The following is an 18,096-nucleotide window of genomic DNA, read 5'->3' as shown; positions in this document are numbered from 1 at the left end:
TGTGTGTGTGTATGTGTGTGTGTGTGTGTGTGTATGTGTGTGCCTGTGTGTGTGCCTGTGTGTGTGCCTGTGTGTGTGCCTGTGTGCCTGTGTGCCTGTGTGTGTGCCTGTGTGTGTGCCTGTGTGTGTGCCTGTGTGCCTGTGTGCCTGTGTGCCTGTGTGCCTGTGTGTGTGCCTGTGTGTGTGCCTGTGTGTGTGCCTGTGTGTGTGTGTGTGTGTGTGTGTGTGTGTGTGTGTGTGTGTGTGTGTGTGTGTGCCTGTGTGTGCCTGTGTGCCTGTGTGTGCCTGTGTGTGTGTGCCTGTGTGTGTGTGCCTGTGTGTGTGTGTGTGTGTGCCTGTGTGTGTGTGTGTGTGTGTCTCCCCACAGTCCCTGCTGTTCTAGAAGTTGTATTTTTATCTGTTTTTAAAATGGTGAAGTGTGATTCATCACTTCTGACAACGCGTTTCCACTGCTACAAGCTTTACACCACTCCAGCTGATGCTTGGCATTGCACATAGTGATCATAGGCTTGCGTGTGGCAGTTCAGCTATGGAAACCCATTTAATGAAGCTCCCAACGAACAGTTCTTGTGCCAACGATGCTTCCAGAGGCAGTTTGGAACTCGGTAGTGAGAGTTGCAACAGAGGACAGACCATTTTAACGAGCTACTCGCTTCAGCACTCGGCGGTCCCATTCTGTGAGCGTGTGGCCTACCACTTTGCGGCTGAACCGCTGTTGCTCCTAGACGTTTCCACCTCACAATAACAGCACTTAGTTAATTGTGGCAGCTCTTGAAGGGCAGAAATCTGACGAACTGACTTGTTGGAGAGGTGGCATCTTATGAAGGTGCCTCGTTGAAAGTCACTGAGCCCTTCAGGAAAGGCCATTTTACTGCCAATGTTTGTCTATGGAGATTGCATGGCTGTGTGCTGAATTTCATACACCGGTCAGCAACGGCTGTGGCTGAAATAACCAAATTCATTCATTTGAAGGGGTATCCATACTTGTGAATATACTGTGTTGTGCATTATGTAGATCTGCATGCATAGCATGAAAGTTCTAACAAATATTATGCATCTCTGCTTTGTTTAAATATGTTAAAATGCTACATACAGCATCCTATGTACAAAAGTGGGCATTAAAAAGGGCCATTCATTTTCAAAAAAAAAAAAATTGGCAGTTTGGGTCGTTATCTAGCTAGCTAACTAAATGCTGCGAGGATGTGATGCCATTGGAGGAGTGGGTAAGTGACTTGACTTTTTCCCCTTGTGTCGTTTTTCAGTGGCTACAGTAGTTAGAGATGCAGGTGTCATTAGGTTAGCTAGCAAGACATGTGAATCGCTTTGCAAGCTAGCTATGTTGAACTTGAAAGACTGTTATCCACAGTTAGCATATCTCTCAGTTGTCAATCAAATGTAATTGGCATTAATCAAATGTAATTGGCATTGATCAAATGGGCGGGTAGGCAGGCACGTTCCCATTCGGTTGTCAAAACATAGGTTGGTACAAGCATGCATAGGCAGGCAAGCTGCAGAAGCACAGGCAGGCTACTTACTATTCCCTATCGTTTCAGTGCAAGTCTGATGGCCAACAAGCTTAAAAGTTTGAAAGGGTTTATCTAATGTTCCCTCGTTAAGAGTTTAGCTTATCACGCTCTGGCTAGCTCTAGTTGATCTTGTTGTTGTCGATTTGCATAGGCAATTGAGGGAGAGACGGCCTACCTTTTCATGGTTGTTTGACCAATAGGACTGAAGTTCCCAAATGTAAGAGGACTCCCGTGGTGTTTACATTTGTGCAGAAATACATTCAAGTGGCTTTTGTAAAAATGCTTTCCAATGATCTAAAGTCGCGCTGTTGCTATTGCCTGTAAACACCCAGTCCAGTTCAAAGTGAATGATGGCAAATGGTTTATTTGCATACAGGCCTACTGTCGCTCTGGTTGGCTATGGTGCACTGGTCTGCGCAGACTCCGGTCCTGGACAAGACAGATGTTTTTTATTACTTCCTGCAGTGTCTATTTATTATCCAAACGCATGGCCGTTTTCCCACTGTATACCGCTATAGAATGTTCACATTCACAAACATTCTATGAATTTACGGAAATGACCATATATGTAAGTGCTCGTTCTTCCTGTGGGTGTATATGACTTTAATACAATTTCATGTTGCTATAACAGTTCCACTTTAAATATTGCAGAAATTCATTCAGTTGGTATCATATCTCTTTACTGCTTTCAATAAAGCAAAATATCTGTAAAACTGCTGGTTTTATTTGATTCCAAAACGATCATTTATTCCTCTCATGATCAATATTGATGGATATTGTCAGGGTGCTATTGTCCTCTTGACTTGACTCAGTTCAGGAAATGGGTCAGTGTCTAGTATGCTCTATGTATGCTGTTTATGTACACTACCTTGACTCAGTTCAGGAAATGGGTCAGTGTCTAGTATTATCTATGTATGTAAGTTTGGGGTCACTTAGAAATGTCCTTGTTTTCCATGAAAACATACATGAAATGAGTTGCAAAATGATTACGAAATATATTCAAGACGTTGACAAGGTTATAAATAATGATTTTTAATTGAAATAATTATTGTGTCCCTCAAACTTTGCTTTCGTCAAAGAATCCTCCATTTGCAGCAATTACAGCCTTGCAGACCTTTGTTATTCTAGTTGTCAATTTGTTGAATGTTATTTTGTCCATCTTAATCTTTTATTTTTATTGGCCAGGCTGAGATATGGCGTTTTCTTGCAACTCTGCCTAGAAGGCCAGCATCCCGGAGTCACCTCTTCACTGTTGACGTTGAGACTGATGTTTTCAATTTGTCACATGTAATAGCCTTAATTTCTCAGAACAAGAATAGCCTGATGAGTTTCAGAAGAAATTCCTTTGTTTCTGGACATTTTGAGCCTGTAATCGAACCCACAAATGCTGACGCTCCAGATACTCAACTAGTCTACAGAAGGCCAGTTTTATTGATTCTTTAATCAGGACAACAGATTTCTGCTGTCCTAACATAATTGCAAAAAGGTTTTCTCGTGATCAATCAGAATTTTAAAATGATAAACTTGGATTAGCTAACACAATGTGCCGTTGGAACACAGGAGTGATGGTTGCTGATAATGGGCCTCTGTACGCCTATGTAGATATTCCATACAAAATCTGCTGTTTCCAGCTACAATAGTCATTTATGACATTAACCATGTCTACACTGTATTTCTGATAAATTTGATGTTATTTTAATGGACAAAAATGTCATTTTCTTTCAAAAACATTTCTAAGTGACCCCAAACATTTGAACGGGAGCGTATGTTCTGTGTATTTATTTATAGGGCATAATGCACATGAATCAACATCAATATTACAATAATGCAACAACCATGTAAATGTGCCGGGGTTTAGCCAAAAGATCATTTGCACCCGTAGTCCCAAGGCACCTAAGGACAATTACACATCCACAATACAAATACTCACTAAAACAATACAACATACCAATAATATATAATTCAAACAAAATCAACTGTCGTTTTACATAGAGGAACCACAGATAACTCATGTGTACAGGTTTGGAAAGTTTTTAGCCATGTTTTCAATTCAAATTTAAACCTAACTTTGGATAATCCAAACTTAACAACCTTCTTCAGATGTTTCTTAAATGTCAAGTTCGAGTCCAAAATTACACCAAGATACCTGAAGTTAGACACAACTTTCAGATTATCCCCCATTAATAACATGAACAGCTGGTTGGGAAGAATCAACGGATTTCTTACAGATGTACATACAAACAGTCTTGTCGATATTTAGATGCAGGCAAGAATTAGTCATCCATTTAGAAACATGTACCATAGCATCAGTTAACTTGTTAACAACCAATTGTCTTTTTTTGTGTACATACAGAACCACATCGTCTGCATACTGCATGTTAACTTGTGGGCAAGCAAGTGGGAGATAATTTATATAGATGGTAAACAGAAGAGGGCCTAATATTGACCCTTGTGGGACCCCAATTTTATAGTAAAGAGAGTCTGACTGAGTGTCCCCCAAACAAACACTGACTTATGTTTGTCATAAAGGAAAACATCCAACTAATGACTTCAGTGGACACATTAAGGGAGGATAGTTTGGATAGTTGAACCTTATGATTCACAGTATCAAAGACCTTTTTAAGATCCAATAAGACTGCACCGACTGATAGCACTGTAAGAATGCTTATATGTCAGTACATTTCCACCAGTGTTGGGTCACCAGATTTAAAACAGGTAGCACTGTAGCAGACTTCCAAGCATTGGGGGAAGAACCCATATTTGACAAGACAGATTAACTAGATGTACAGTTGAAGTCGGAAGTTTACTTACACTTAGGTTGGAGTCATTAAAACTCGTTTTACAACCACTCCACAAATTTCTTGTTAACAAACTATAGTTTTGGCAAGTCAGTTAGGACATCTACTTTGTGCATGACACAAGTCATTTTTCCAACAATTGTTTACAGACAGATTATTTCACTTCTAACTCACTGTGTCACAATTCCAGTGGGTCAAAAGTTTACATACACTATGTTGACTGTGCCTTTAAACAGTTTGGAAAATTCCAGAAAATGATGTCATGGCTTTAGAAGCTTCTGATAGGCTAATTGACATAATTTGAGTCTATTGGAGGTTTACCTGTGGATGTATTTCAAGGCTTACCTTCAAACTCAGTGCCTCTTTGCTTGACATCATGGGAAAATCTAAAGAAATCAGCCAAGACCTCAGAAAATAAATTGTAGACCTCCACAAATCTGGTTCATCCTTGGAAGCAATTTCCAAATGCCTGAAGGTACGCCGTTCATCTGTACAAACAATTGTACGCAAGTATAAACACCATGGGAAATAGAACTGTTTGGCCATAATGACCATTGTTATGTTTGAATGAAAAAGGGGGAGGCTTGCAAGCCCAAGAACACCATCCCAACCGTGAAGCACGGGGGTGGCAGCATCATGTTTTAGGGGTGCTTTGCTGCAGGAAGGACTGGTGCACTTCACAAAATAGATGGTATCATGAGGAAGGAACTGGTTCTTCCAAATGGACAATGATCCCAAGCATACTTCCAAAGTTGTGGCAACAAAGTCAAGGTATTGGAGTGGCCATCACAAAGCCCTGAACTCAATCCTATAGACAATTTGTGGGCAGAACTGAAAAAGCGTCTGCGAGCAAGGAGGCCAACAAACCTGACTCAGTTACACCAGCTCTGTCAGGAGGAATGGGCAAAAATTCACCCAACTTATTATGGGAAGCTTGTGGAAGGCTACCCGGTAGCAATGCTACCAGATACTAATTTAGTGTATGTAAACTTCTGACCCACTGGGAATGTGATGAAAGAAATAAAAGCTGAAATAAATCATTCTCTACTATTATTCTGACATATCACATTCTTAAAATAAAGTGGTGATCCTAACTGACCTAAGACAGGGAATTTCTACTAGGATTAAATGTCAGGAATTGTGAAAAACTGAGTTTAAATGTATTTGTCTGAGGTGTATGTAAACTTCCGACTTCAACGGTCTCATTCCGGACCTCACAGGCCGTCGCTCGATAAATAAACAAGCAAGCCGTCTGGTGAGTATCAATTGACCTTTGACCTTTGATCCATAAGACATTCATATGGAGTTGGTCTCCCCTTTTTTATGCTGTCTATGTATTCTCTATGTATGCTTGGCCGAGATAGAAACATGCTCACATACAGTATGTATTATCTACCATTTTAGATCATTTTGGACAGCGTGTGGAGCCGTGGTAACACTCCTGGTTCCATGCACATATGCAATTTTCAGCCTGAGACTGGGGTTCAATCCATTTGTACTTACTTCTCACTGCGTCTCCAATGTCTCTAATATTTTTGAATTGAATTTAGGCTAACATGATTAATTTCAGACTAAAGCAAAATCATAAATACTGACAAGTGATCATGCCTCCCGCAATATAAATTACTGACATACAGGCATGAATACCCCAGAGAGAATCATGACTTTTGAGTGAACCCTCCTAGCCTCCGAGTATCTGGAGTGAGGCCTCCTAGCCAACCACATATGGTCGCATTGAAAATCGACCATTACCAATGAACGAAAGACTGAAAGAACAGAGGGATATGAGAATGAAACAAGAAGAAAAGTAGCACTCACCTTCCCGATGCTCAAGACATCGTCCTTCCCGTGCCAGTCCGGCTCGTAGACTTCATGTAGGGACTCTGTCAGGTTCATGGAAGCCTGTTGCATTGCTAGAAGACACCATCAACATGATAAGAGCTTCAAACAATCCATTGGACCAGGTTCCCAGACACAGATCAAGCCTAGTTCTGGATTTAAGAGAACTTCCAATGAAGATTATCCATTTCGAATGCTCTTGGAATCCAGGATTAGGTTTAAAGCCAATAGCGCTGTACTGTCTGTCTGCGCTGTACTGTCTGTCTGCGCTGTACCGTCTGTCTGCGCTGTACCGTCTGTCTGCGCTGTACCGTCTGTCTGCGCTGTACCGTCTGTCTGCGCTGTACTGTCTGTCTGCGCTGTACTGTCTGTCTGCGCTGTACTGTCCTACCAAACAAAGAAAAAATGATGATCAAATCGCTTTGAGCAGATGATGGAGATCAAAGATCAGCATCAAAAAGGAAGATTGAACACTGCCATGTTGACCTGGGGCCACAAATCATCTCAGAGTATGAGTGCTGATCTACGATCTGTCCATATAATCGTATTCATTACGATCGAAAAGGAAAAACTGATGTTAGATCAGCATCATAGTAAACATCATTTTAGTCTGTAAAAATAGAATAGTTGTGCGAAAATATCAGCTTGATTCCCCTTGCAGCAGCTGACTAGATGTCATTTAGCAGACATTCATGGTCCTTCTCTAGCTCAGTTGGTAGAGCATGGAGCTTGTAACGCCAGGGTAGTGGGTTCGATCCCCGGGACCACCCATACGTAGAATGTATGCACACATGACTGTAAGTCGCTTTGGATAAAAGCGTCTGCTAAATGGCATATATTATTCAGTTAATGCATTGAGGTACGACAACCACTTGTGCATTCTCATTTCAATGCCAAACCCACCATTGGTATGCTTGGCCAAAGAGCTCTATTTTCATGTCCTCCAATAAATGTTAACGCCTGGAGTTTGCTAAACAGCACTGACACATGGATTGGAACCAGTGCTTTAGTCAGATGCCATGAAGATTGAGCACTTTGGCCATGCATACCAACGGTGGGATTGGAACCAGTGCTTTAGTCAGATGCCATGAAGATTGAGCACTTTGGCCATGCATACCAACGGTGGGATTGGAACCAGTGCTTTAGTCAGATGCCATGAAGATTGAGCACTTTGGCCATGCATACCAACGGTGGGATTGGAACCAGTGCTTTAGTCAGATGCCATGAAGATTGAGCACTTTGGCCATGCATACCAACGGTGGGATTGGAACCAGTGCTTTAGTCAGATGCCATGAAGATTGAGCACTTTGGCCATGCATACCAACGGTGGGATTGGAACCAGTGCTTTAGTCAGATGCCATGAAGATTGAGCACTTTGGCCATGCATACCAACGGTGGGATTGGAACCAGTGCTTTAGTCAGATGCCATGAAGATTGAGCACTTTGGCCATGCATACCAACGGTGGGATTGGAACCAGTGCTTTAGTCAGATGCCATGAAGATTGAGCACTTTGGCCATGCATACCAACGGTGGGATTGGAACCAGTGCTTTAGTCAGATGCCATGAAGATTGAGCACTTTGGCCATGCATACCAACGGTGGGATTGGAACCAGTGCTTTAGTCAGATGCCATGAAGATTGAGCACTTTGGCCATGCATACCAACGGTGGGATTGGAACCAGTGCTTTAGTCAGATGCCATGAAGATTGAGCACTTTGGCCATGCATACCAACGGTGGGATTGGAACCAGTGCTTTAGTCAGATGCCATGAAGATTGAGCACTTTGGCCATGCATACCAACGGTGGGATTGGAACCAGTGCTTTAGTCAGATGCCATGAAGATTGAGCACTTTGGCCATGCATACCAACGGTGGGATTGGAACCAGTGCTTTAGTCAGATGCCATGAAGATTGAGCACTTTGGCCATGCATACCAACGGTGGGATTGGAACCAGTGCTTTAGTCAGATGCCATGAAGATTGAGCACTTTGGCCATGCATACCAACGGTGGGATTGGAACCAGTGCTTTAGTCAGATGCCATGAAGATTGAGCACTTTGGCCATGCATACCAACGGTGGGATTGGCGTTGAAATGAGAAGGCATGAGCAAAGAACATACCTCCTCTTCCTCCTCCTTCTCCTCCTCCTCCTCCTCCTCTACTCTGTTCATACCTCCTCTTCCTCCTCCTTCTCCTCCTCCTCCTCCTCCTCTACTCTGTTCATACCTCCTCTTCCTCCTCCTCCTCTACTCTGTTCATACCTCCTCTTCCTCCTCCTCCTCCTCCTCTACTCTGTTCATACCTCCTCTTCCTCCTCCTCCTCTACTCTGTTCATACCTCCTCTTCCTCCTCCTCCTCTACTCTGTTCATACCTCCTCCTCCTCCTCCTCCTCTACTCTGTTCATACCTCCTCTTCCTCCTCCTCCTCCTCCTCTACTCTGTTCATACCTCCTCTTCCTCCTCCTCCTCCTCCTCTACTCTGTTCATACCTCCTCTTCCTCCTCCTCCTCCTCCTCTACTCTGTTCATACCTCCTCTTCCTCCTCCTCCTCCTCCTCTACTCTGTTCATACCTCCTCTTCCTCCTCCTCCTCCTCCTCTACTCTGTTCATACCTCCTCCTCCTCCTCCTCCTCCTCCTCTACTCTGTTCATACCTCCTCTTCCTCCTCCTCCGCCTCCTCTACTCTGTTCATACCTCCTCTTCCTCCTCCTCCTCCTCCTCTACTCTGTTCATACCTATTCTTCCTCCTCTTCCTCCTCTACCTACTGTAAAACATGGTGATAGACCTTGATGTTATGAGGCTATGTTGCTTCCCCTGGTAATGACATCATTAACTTTACCCAGTACCAGGACATTTTAGCCTAAAACCTGGTTGCCTCTGCCAGGTAGTCTGAAACTTGGCCGCAGTGGATCTTCCAGTAAGACAATGTCCCCAAGCACACATCAAAATCCACAAAGAAAAGGCTAATTGGCCACAAAAATCAACATTTTGCAATGGCCACCTCAGTCTACGGACTTGAAACCCATTGCAACCCTATGGTTTGAATTGAATAGGGCAGTCCAAATGCACAGACGAAGGATATACAAGGATCTGGAAGGATTCTGTATGGAAGAATGGTCTAAGACCCCCCCCTCCCAATGTGTTCTTCAACCCATAAAATATTTTAGAAAAATGTTAACCAAAAGGTCTTGTGTTTTCATATTTGTTTTTATTTCTATTAGTTTTCAGATTTTTGTTTAGTTTCATTTAGTTTTCTGATCCACATTTCTAGTTTTTATTTACTTTCAGTTTTATAGAAACATTTCTATTTCATTTTGATATTATTTAGTTGTAGTGTTAGGGACAGAAAGTTGACCATGCTTGGGAGGCTAGGAGCCATTTTGTTGTATAGTTTGCGTGCTTTTGGTGGTCACTTTCTGCCAGTGTGGGGCAGTAACGCAGGTTTAAAGGTAGACTCAGTGAGATGACGTACCGTAGATGCACAAAGATAGAGGGCTTTCGGTCTTAATACTTTGTGTTTTTCTGTTGATCACATGTCAAATTCCAAGAACTGGATATAAATCACAGATCTTTCAGAAGTGAAAATAAAACCATCTTCCAAATTAAAGCAGTTGCTATTCATGTTTATGTTCCACTGTAGGTGTTTAGATATAGGCTCACATACTAAGTCTATTCATGTTTACGTTCCACTGTAGGTGTTTAGATATAGGCTCACATACTAAGTCTATTCATGTTTACGTTCCACTGTAGGTGTTTAGATATAGGCTCACATACTAAGTCTATTCATGTTTACGTTCCACTGTAGGTGTTTAGATATAGGCTCACATACTAAGTCTATTCATGTTTACGTTCCACTGTAGGTGTTTAGATATAGGCTCACATACTAAGTCTATTCATGTTTACGTTCCACTGTAGGTGTTTAGATATAGGCTCACATACTAAGTCTATTCATGTTTACGTTCCACTGTAGGTGTTTAGATATAGGCTCACATACTAAGTCTATTCATGTTTACGTTCCACTGTAGGTGTTTAGATATAGGCTCACATACTAAGTCTATTCATGTTTACGTTCCACTGTAGGTGTTTAGATATAGGCTCACATACTAAGTCTATTCATGTTTACGTTCCACTGTAGGTGTTTAGATATAGGCTCACATACTAAGTCTATTCATGTTTACGTTCCACTGTAGGTGTTTAGATATAGGCTCACATACTAAGTCTATTCATGTTTACGTTCCACTGTAGGTGTTTAGATATAGGCTCACATACTAAGTCTATTCATGTTTACGTTCCACTGTAGGTGTTTTTAGATATTCATGGCTCCACTGTAGGTGTTTAGATATAGGCTCACATACTAAGTCTATTCATGTTTACGTTCCACTGTAGGTGTTTAGATATAGGCTCACATACTAAGTCTATTCATGTTTACGTTCCACTGTAGGTGTTTAGATATAGGCTCACATACTAAGTCTATTCATGTTTACGTTCCACTGTAGGTGTTTAGATATAGGCTCCCATACTAAGTCTATTCATGTTTACGTTCCACTGTAGGTGTTTAGATATAGGCTCACATACTAAGTCTATTCATGTTTACGTTCCACTGTAGGTGTTTAGATATAGGCTCACATACTAAGTCTATTCATGTTTACGTTCCACTGTAGGTGTTTAGATATAGGCTCACATACTAAGTCTATTCATGTTTACGTTCCACTGTAGGTGTTTAGATATAGGCTCACATACTAAGTCTATTCATGTTTACGTTCCACTGTAGGTGTTTAGATATAGGCTCCCATACTAAGTCTATTCATGTTTACGTTCCACTGTAGGTGTTTAGATATAGGCTCACATACTAAGTCTATTCATGTTTACGTTCCACTGTAGGTGTTTAGATATAGGCTCACATACTAAGTCTATTCATGTTTACGTTCCACTGTAGGTGTTTAGATATAGGCTCCCATACTAAGTCTATTCATGTTTACGTTCCACTGTAGGTGTTTAGATATAGGCTCACATACTAAGTCTATTCATGTTTACGTTCCACTGTAGGTGTTTAGATATAGGCTCACATACTAAGTCTATCCATGTTTACGTTCCACTGTAGGTGTTTAGATATAGGCTCACATACTAAGTCTATTCATGTTTACGTTCCACTGTAGGTGTTTAGATATAGGCTCCCATACTAAGTCTATTCATGTTTACGTTCCACTGTAGGTGTTTAGATATAGGCTCACATACTAAGTCTATTCATGTTTACGTTCCACTGTAGGTGTTTAGATATAGGCTCCCATACTAAGTCTATTCATGTTTACGTTCCACTGTAGGTGTTTAGATATAGGCTCACATACTAAGTCTATCCATGTTTACGTTCCACTGTAGGTGTTTAGTAGGGTAAGTCTATTCATGATCCATAGGTGTTTAGATATAGGCTCACATACTAAGTCTATTCATGTTTACGTTCCACTGTAGGTGTTTAGATATAGGCTCACATACTAAGTCTATTCATGTTTACGTTCCACTGTAGGTGTTTAGATATAGGCTCACATACTAAGTCTATTCATGTTTAGGTTCCACTGTTTAGGTGTTTAGATATAGGCTCACATACTAAGTCTATTCATGTTTACGTTCCACTGTAGGTGTTTAGATATAGGCTCACATACTAAGTCTATTCATGTTTACGTTCCACTGTAGGTGTTTAGATATATAGGCTCACATACTAAGTCTATTCATGTTTACGTTCCACTGTAGGTGTTTAGATATAGGCTCCCATACTAAGTCTATCCATGTTTACGTTCCACTGTAGGTGTTTAGATATAGGCTCACATACTAAGTCTATTCATGTTTACGTTCCACTGTAGGTGTTTAGATATAGGCTCACATACTAAGTCTATTCATGTTTACGTTCCACTGTAGGTGTTTAGATATAGGCTCACATACTAAGTCTATTCATGTTTACGTTCCACTGTAGGTGTTTAGATATAGGCTCACATACTAAGTCTATTCATGTTTACGTTCCACTGTAGGTGTTTAGATATAGGCTCACATACTAAGTCTATTCATGTTTACGTTCCACTGTAGGTGTTTAGATATAGGCTCACATACTAAGTCTATTCATGTTTACGTTCCACTGTAGGTGTTTAGATATAGGCTCACATACTAAGTCTATCCATGTTTACGTTCCACTGTAGGTGTTTAGATATAGGCTCACATACTAAGTCTATTCATGTTTACGTTCCACTGTAGGTGTTTAGATATAGGCTCACATACTAAGTCTATTCATGTTTACGTTCCACTTTAGATATAGGCTCACATACTAAGTCATCATGTTTACTAAGTGTTTAGATATAGGCTCACATACTAAGTCTATTCATGTTTACGTTCCACTGTAGGTGTTTAGATATAGGCTCACATACTAAGTCTATTCATGTTTACGTTCCACTGTAGGTGTAGGTCACATACTAAGTCTTAGATATAGTTCCACATACTAGATAAGTCTATTCATGTTTACGTTCCACTGTAGGTGTTTAGATATAGGCTCACATACTAAGTCTATTCATGTTTACGTTCCACTGTAGGTGTTTAGATATAGGCTCACATACTAAGTCTATTCATGTTTACGTTCCACTGTAGGTGTTTAGATATAGGCTCACATACTAAGTCTATTCATGTTTACGTTCCACTGTAGGTGTTTAGATATAGGCTCACATACTAAGTCTATTCATGTTTACGTTCCACTGTAGGTGTTTAGATATAGGCTCACATACTAAGTCTATTCATGTTTACGTTCCACTGTAGGTGTTTAGATATAGGCTCACATACTAAGTCTATTCATGTTTACGTTCCACTGTAGGTGTTTAGATATAGGCTCACATACTAAGTCTATTCATGTTTACGTTCCACTGTAGGTGTTTAGATATAGGCTCACATACTAAGTCTATTCATGTTTACGTTCCACTGTAGGTGTTTAGATATAGGCTCACATACTAAGTCTATTCATGTTTACGTTCCACTGTAGGTGTTTAGATATAGGCTCACATACTAAGTCTATTCATGTTTACGTTCCACTGTAGGTGTTTAGATATAGGCTCCCATACTAAGTCTATTCATGTTTACGTTCCACTGTAGGTGTTTAGATATAGGCTCCCATACTAAGTCTATTCATGTTTACGTTCCACTGTAGGTGTTTAGATATAGGCTCACATACTAAGTCTATTCATGGGACGTTCCACTGTAGGTGTTTAGATATAGGCTCCCATACTCAGTTCCACTGTAGGTGTTTAGATATAGACTAAGTCTATTCATGTTTACGTTCCACTGTAGGTGTTTAGATATAGGCTCACATACTAAGTCTTGTGGGAGGGCACATATGTTCAAAGGACTAGACGACTGCCATGCTCTAGCGTGTCCGTATGTGTTTGTTTGTGTGTGCGAGTATGCACATGTACGGTGCATTCGGAAAGTATTCAGACGCCTTGACTTTTTCCAAATGTTGAATCGTTACAGCCTTATTCTAAAATGGATGAAATAGTTTTTTCCCCCTCATCGATCTACACACAATACTCCGTAACGACAAAGCAAAGAAAGGTTTTTAGACATTTTAGCAAACTTATTCATATTTATTCATTTCACTTGGGTATGATGCTACAAGTTTGGCACACTTGTATTTGGGGAGTTTCTCCCATTCTTCTCTACAGATCTTCTCAAGCTCTGTCAGGTTGGATCGGGAGCGTAGCTGCACTGCTACTTTCAGGTCTCTCCAGACATGTTCGATCGGGTTCAAGTCCGGGCTCTGGCTTGGCCACTCAAGGATATTCAGAGACTCGTCTCGAAGCCATTCCTGGGTTGTCTTGGCTGTGTGCTTAGGGTCGTTGTCCTGTTGGAAGGAGAACCTTCGCCCCAGTCTGAGGTCCTGAGAGCTCTGGAGAAGGTTTTCATCAAGGATCTCTCTGTACTCTGCTCCATTCATCTTTCCCTCAATGCTGACTAGTCTCCCAGTCCCTGCTGCTGAAAACATCACCACAGCATGATGCTGTCACCACCATGCTTCAATGTAGGGATGGTGCCAGGTTTCTTCCAGATGTGACGCTTGGCAGTCAGGCCAAAGAGTTCAATCTTGGTTTCATCAGACCAGAGAATCTTGTTTCTCATGGTCTGAGAGTCTTTAGGTGCCTTTTGGCAAACTCCAAGTGGGCTATCATGTGTCTTTTATTGAGGAGTGGCTTCCGTCTGGCCACTCTACCATAAAGGCCTGATTGGTGGAGTGCTGCAGAGATGGTTGTCCTTCTGGAAGGTTCTCCACAGAGGAACTCTGGAGCTCTGTCAGAGTGACCATCGGGTTCTTGGTCACCTTCCTGACCAAGGCCCTTCTTCCCCCAATTGCTCAGTTTGGCCAGGCGGCCGGCTCTAGGAAGAGTCTTGGTTGTTCCAAACTTCTTCCATTTAAGAAAGAGTGAGGCCACTGTGTTCTTGGGGACCTTCAATGCTGCAGACATTTATTGGTATCCTTCCCCAGTTCTGTGCCTCAACACAATCCTGTCTCGGAGCTCTACAGACAATTCCTTTAACCTCATGGTTTAGTTTTTACTCTGACATGCACTGTCAACTGTGGGACCTTATATACACAGGGGTGTGCCTTTCCAAATCATGTCCAATGAATTGAATTTACAGCAGGTGGACTCCAAGTTGTAGAAACATCTCAAGGATGATCAATTTCAAATATCATAGCAAAGGGTCTGAATACTTATATAAATAAGGTATTTCTCTTTTAAATGAAATTTGCAAAACATTCTAAAAACTTGTTTTCACTTTGTCATTATGGGGTATTGTGTGCAGATTGATGAAGAAAAACATTACATGTAATCCATTTTAGAATAAGGCTGTAACGCAACAAAATGTGGAAATAGTCAACGGGTCTGAATACTTTCCCAATGGCCTGTATATGTGTGTTTTGACCTACGAGAATGTGTATCTTGCATAAACATTTGCTCTGCCAGGTAGGTACTTACCTTGTACACGTGTGTGTGTGTATGTGTCAGGTGTACATGTGTGTACGTGTGTGTGTGTGTGTGTGTGTGTGTGTGTGTGTGTGTGTGTGTGTGTGTGTGTGTGTGTGTGTGTGTGTGTGTGTGTGTGTGTGTGTGTGTGTGTGTGTGCCTCACCTTTCACTGCCGCCAGATATGCCTTCATCTCCCTCTGCAGCCGGGAGCCCTCCGTCTGTAGAGAGAACAGCAGACAAATGCATGAGGGCTGAGTGTCACACACACTTTACTGGAAGAACAGCTACCCACATGCATCACACAAGTTGTGTAACGAAACTAAGGGTAACATCATGTAGAATGTCACACATCCTTCCAGAAGTAATAGGCTGTACCAAATGACATCATAAATCCCAAGACTGATCTCAAACCAGTCGCAAAGAAAAGCAATCTTTCAGTTTGATTTAGGGTCAGGGGCTGAGGCTAAAAATCGATTTGTCTCAGAAAACAATAAGCCATCATTCTAGTTGTTTATTAATGTTTAGTTCTGTAAATGTATTTTAAAGGAGGTGCATAATGATTTTACCTCGCTGAACATTTTGGAGGAACTGATTGCAAACATTCCATTATGGCCATGGTAGGTAAGTAATGCTGTAATTTTGGGACCATGGACAGGGGATGGCCAGTTGAGGGCTGCTCATGCCTACACACAAACATTTTGTCCACGGTCCTGAAATGACAGCACTGCTTGTACAATTGATGCAGTGCTATGGGAGTAAGGGGGTTAATGATATTTTATGAAGACAACAGTGGTCCCATAGCTTTTTTTCTCATTCAGACTTTGCGTGGCGTAGCATATCATCATGATTGCATCAGTGGAGCTGGAGGCTTGTAAATGGCATGTATTTCAGAAAGAGCTTGCTCTCATTCTGCAAATGTAATGTTATACAAACTTTGAACTTATGCTGGAACATGTGTCGGACATTGACAGGTTGGGATCGGGACCCTGTGGGTATAACCAGACACAGTAAGACATATTGAATCACTAGTCCTTGTAGTGTAGTAATATAACTTAATATGCATGTCATTTAGTTGTACAGTGCTTTTCAAGCCATCTTAGATTTGCCTGGGACTTACCATTATGACTTCTAGGTTATAGCTTTTCCAAGCTTTGCATGGCATTTAGGTTTGGCTATTACACTCCTTGAAATATTTGCATACTGTCACTGTATCACACATTTTGTGTGCTCTACATAGCTTTGAGTGCTATTAACCATACATTTTGGGGTTAAGACTTCAGCCTTCCTTGCTTTGCATGCCATTTGTTCCCATTTGACACATGTATTGAATTTGTTTTCCCGAGCTTTGAACCGTTCTCTGGTATCAGCCTCCCTTGTTGTAGCTCACCCTCGTATTTAATATATGAACCGTTCTCTGGTATCAGCCTCCCTTGTTGTAGCTCACCCTCGTATTGACCATATGAACCGTTCTCTGGTATCAGCCTCCCTTGTTGTAGCTCACCCTCGTATTTAATATATGAACCGTTCTCTGGTATCAGCCTCCCTTGTTGTAGCTCACCCTCGTATTTAATATATGAACCGTTCTCTGGTATCAGCCTCTGTTGTAGCTCAGCCTCCCTTGTTTGCTTGTAGTATCAGCCTCCCTCATCAGCCCCTTGTTGTAGCTCACCCTCGTATTTAATATATGAACCGTTCTCTGGTATCAGCCTCCCTTGTTGTAGCTCACCCTCGTATTTAATATATGAACCGTTCTCTGGTATCAGCCTCCCTTGTTGTAGCTCACCCTCGTATTTAATATATGAACCGTTCTCTGGTATCAGCCTCCCTTGTTGTAGCTCACCCTCGTATTTAATATATGAAGTATCAGCCTCCCTCGTATTTAATATATGAACCGGTCTCTGGTATCAGCCTCCCTTGTTGTAGCTCACCCTCGTATTTACCATATGAACCATTCTGTATTCCCTTGTTGTAGCTCACCCTCGTATTTACCATATGAACCTTTCTGTATTGAATTCGCAGCTTTTCCAAGCTTTGCATGGTATTCCCCGTCTGACACATAATGCCAGGGCTGATTCATGATGTTTTTGCACAGCAGAGTGAATCAATCTCAGGCTACTGCGGGGGATTTCTTTCACACAGGGCTGGGGGGGTGAGACAAGGACACACAACACATACACACACACACACATCAGTTTTCACACTGACATTTAATGCTCGCGTGTCTTAGGGGTTATGTGTGACATGTTAACAGTTAGCTTTTTATTTGGGAATTTAGCACCTAGTTGCACACCCCACACACACACACACACACACACACACACACACACACACACAACACACACACACACACACACACACACACACACACACACACACACACACACACACACACACACATGTCACACGCGCGTAACGGGGGTTAGTGTGCTGCTAATTTTCCCCTCCACTGTCCGACTGACCCATACTGCCGAACCAGTGATTTGCTTACAAAACAACAAACAGATACATTGGCTAGCTGTGGAGCATGTACATTCTTAACTCCATTACACATGCATAATAAATAAGATGGATATATGCATGTTGCTACGCACACGCACCAACGCACACACACACACACACACACACACACACACACACACACACACACACACACACACACACACACACACACACACACACACACACACACACACACACACACACACACACACACACACACACAGTCTCTCTCTGAAAAACCCATCACAGCAACCTATGGATATTTACCATTCGGGTTTAAACTGACACAAATTAACCACTAAATGTCACTTTTGACTATGGCTGTATCCTACACAGCAGAGAGATACAGCTAAATTCTCCAGCTGCCATTTTGAGCTACTGCTCAGGTCTACCAGTGTCATCAGTATTCGGAATTGCGTCAGAATGCAACGAGCGCTACAATT

General features: G+C 41.7%; 1 protein-coding gene across 13 annotated transcripts in view; it reads right to left on the bottom strand.

Moving 5' to 3' along the window:
• amph (amphiphysin) overlaps positions 1–18,096 on the bottom strand; it is a 145,354-nt gene that overhangs the window by 78,771 nt on the left and 48,487 nt on the right. For all 13 annotated transcript variants that reach the window (XM_046321514.1, XM_046321517.1, XM_046321518.1 and 10 more), the window contains exons 3-4: positions 15,318–15,372; positions 6,143–6,237 (exon numbers count right to left, since the gene is read on the bottom strand). In XM_046321514.1, coding sequence (XP_046177470.1) covers positions 6,143–6,237; positions 15,318–15,372 — 150 coding nt within the window. The remainder of the gene's footprint in view (positions 1–6,142; positions 6,238–15,317; positions 15,373–18,096) is intronic.

The sequence above is a fragment of the Oncorhynchus gorbuscha genome, linkage group LG22, assembly GCF_021184085.1.
Source record: "Oncorhynchus gorbuscha isolate QuinsamMale2020 ecotype Even-year linkage group LG22, OgorEven_v1.0, whole genome shotgun sequence".
NCBI classification, from domain to species: Eukaryota; Metazoa; Chordata; class Actinopteri; order Salmoniformes; family Salmonidae; genus Oncorhynchus; species Oncorhynchus gorbuscha.
This window is presented reverse-complemented; position numbering and strand designations above follow the sequence as displayed.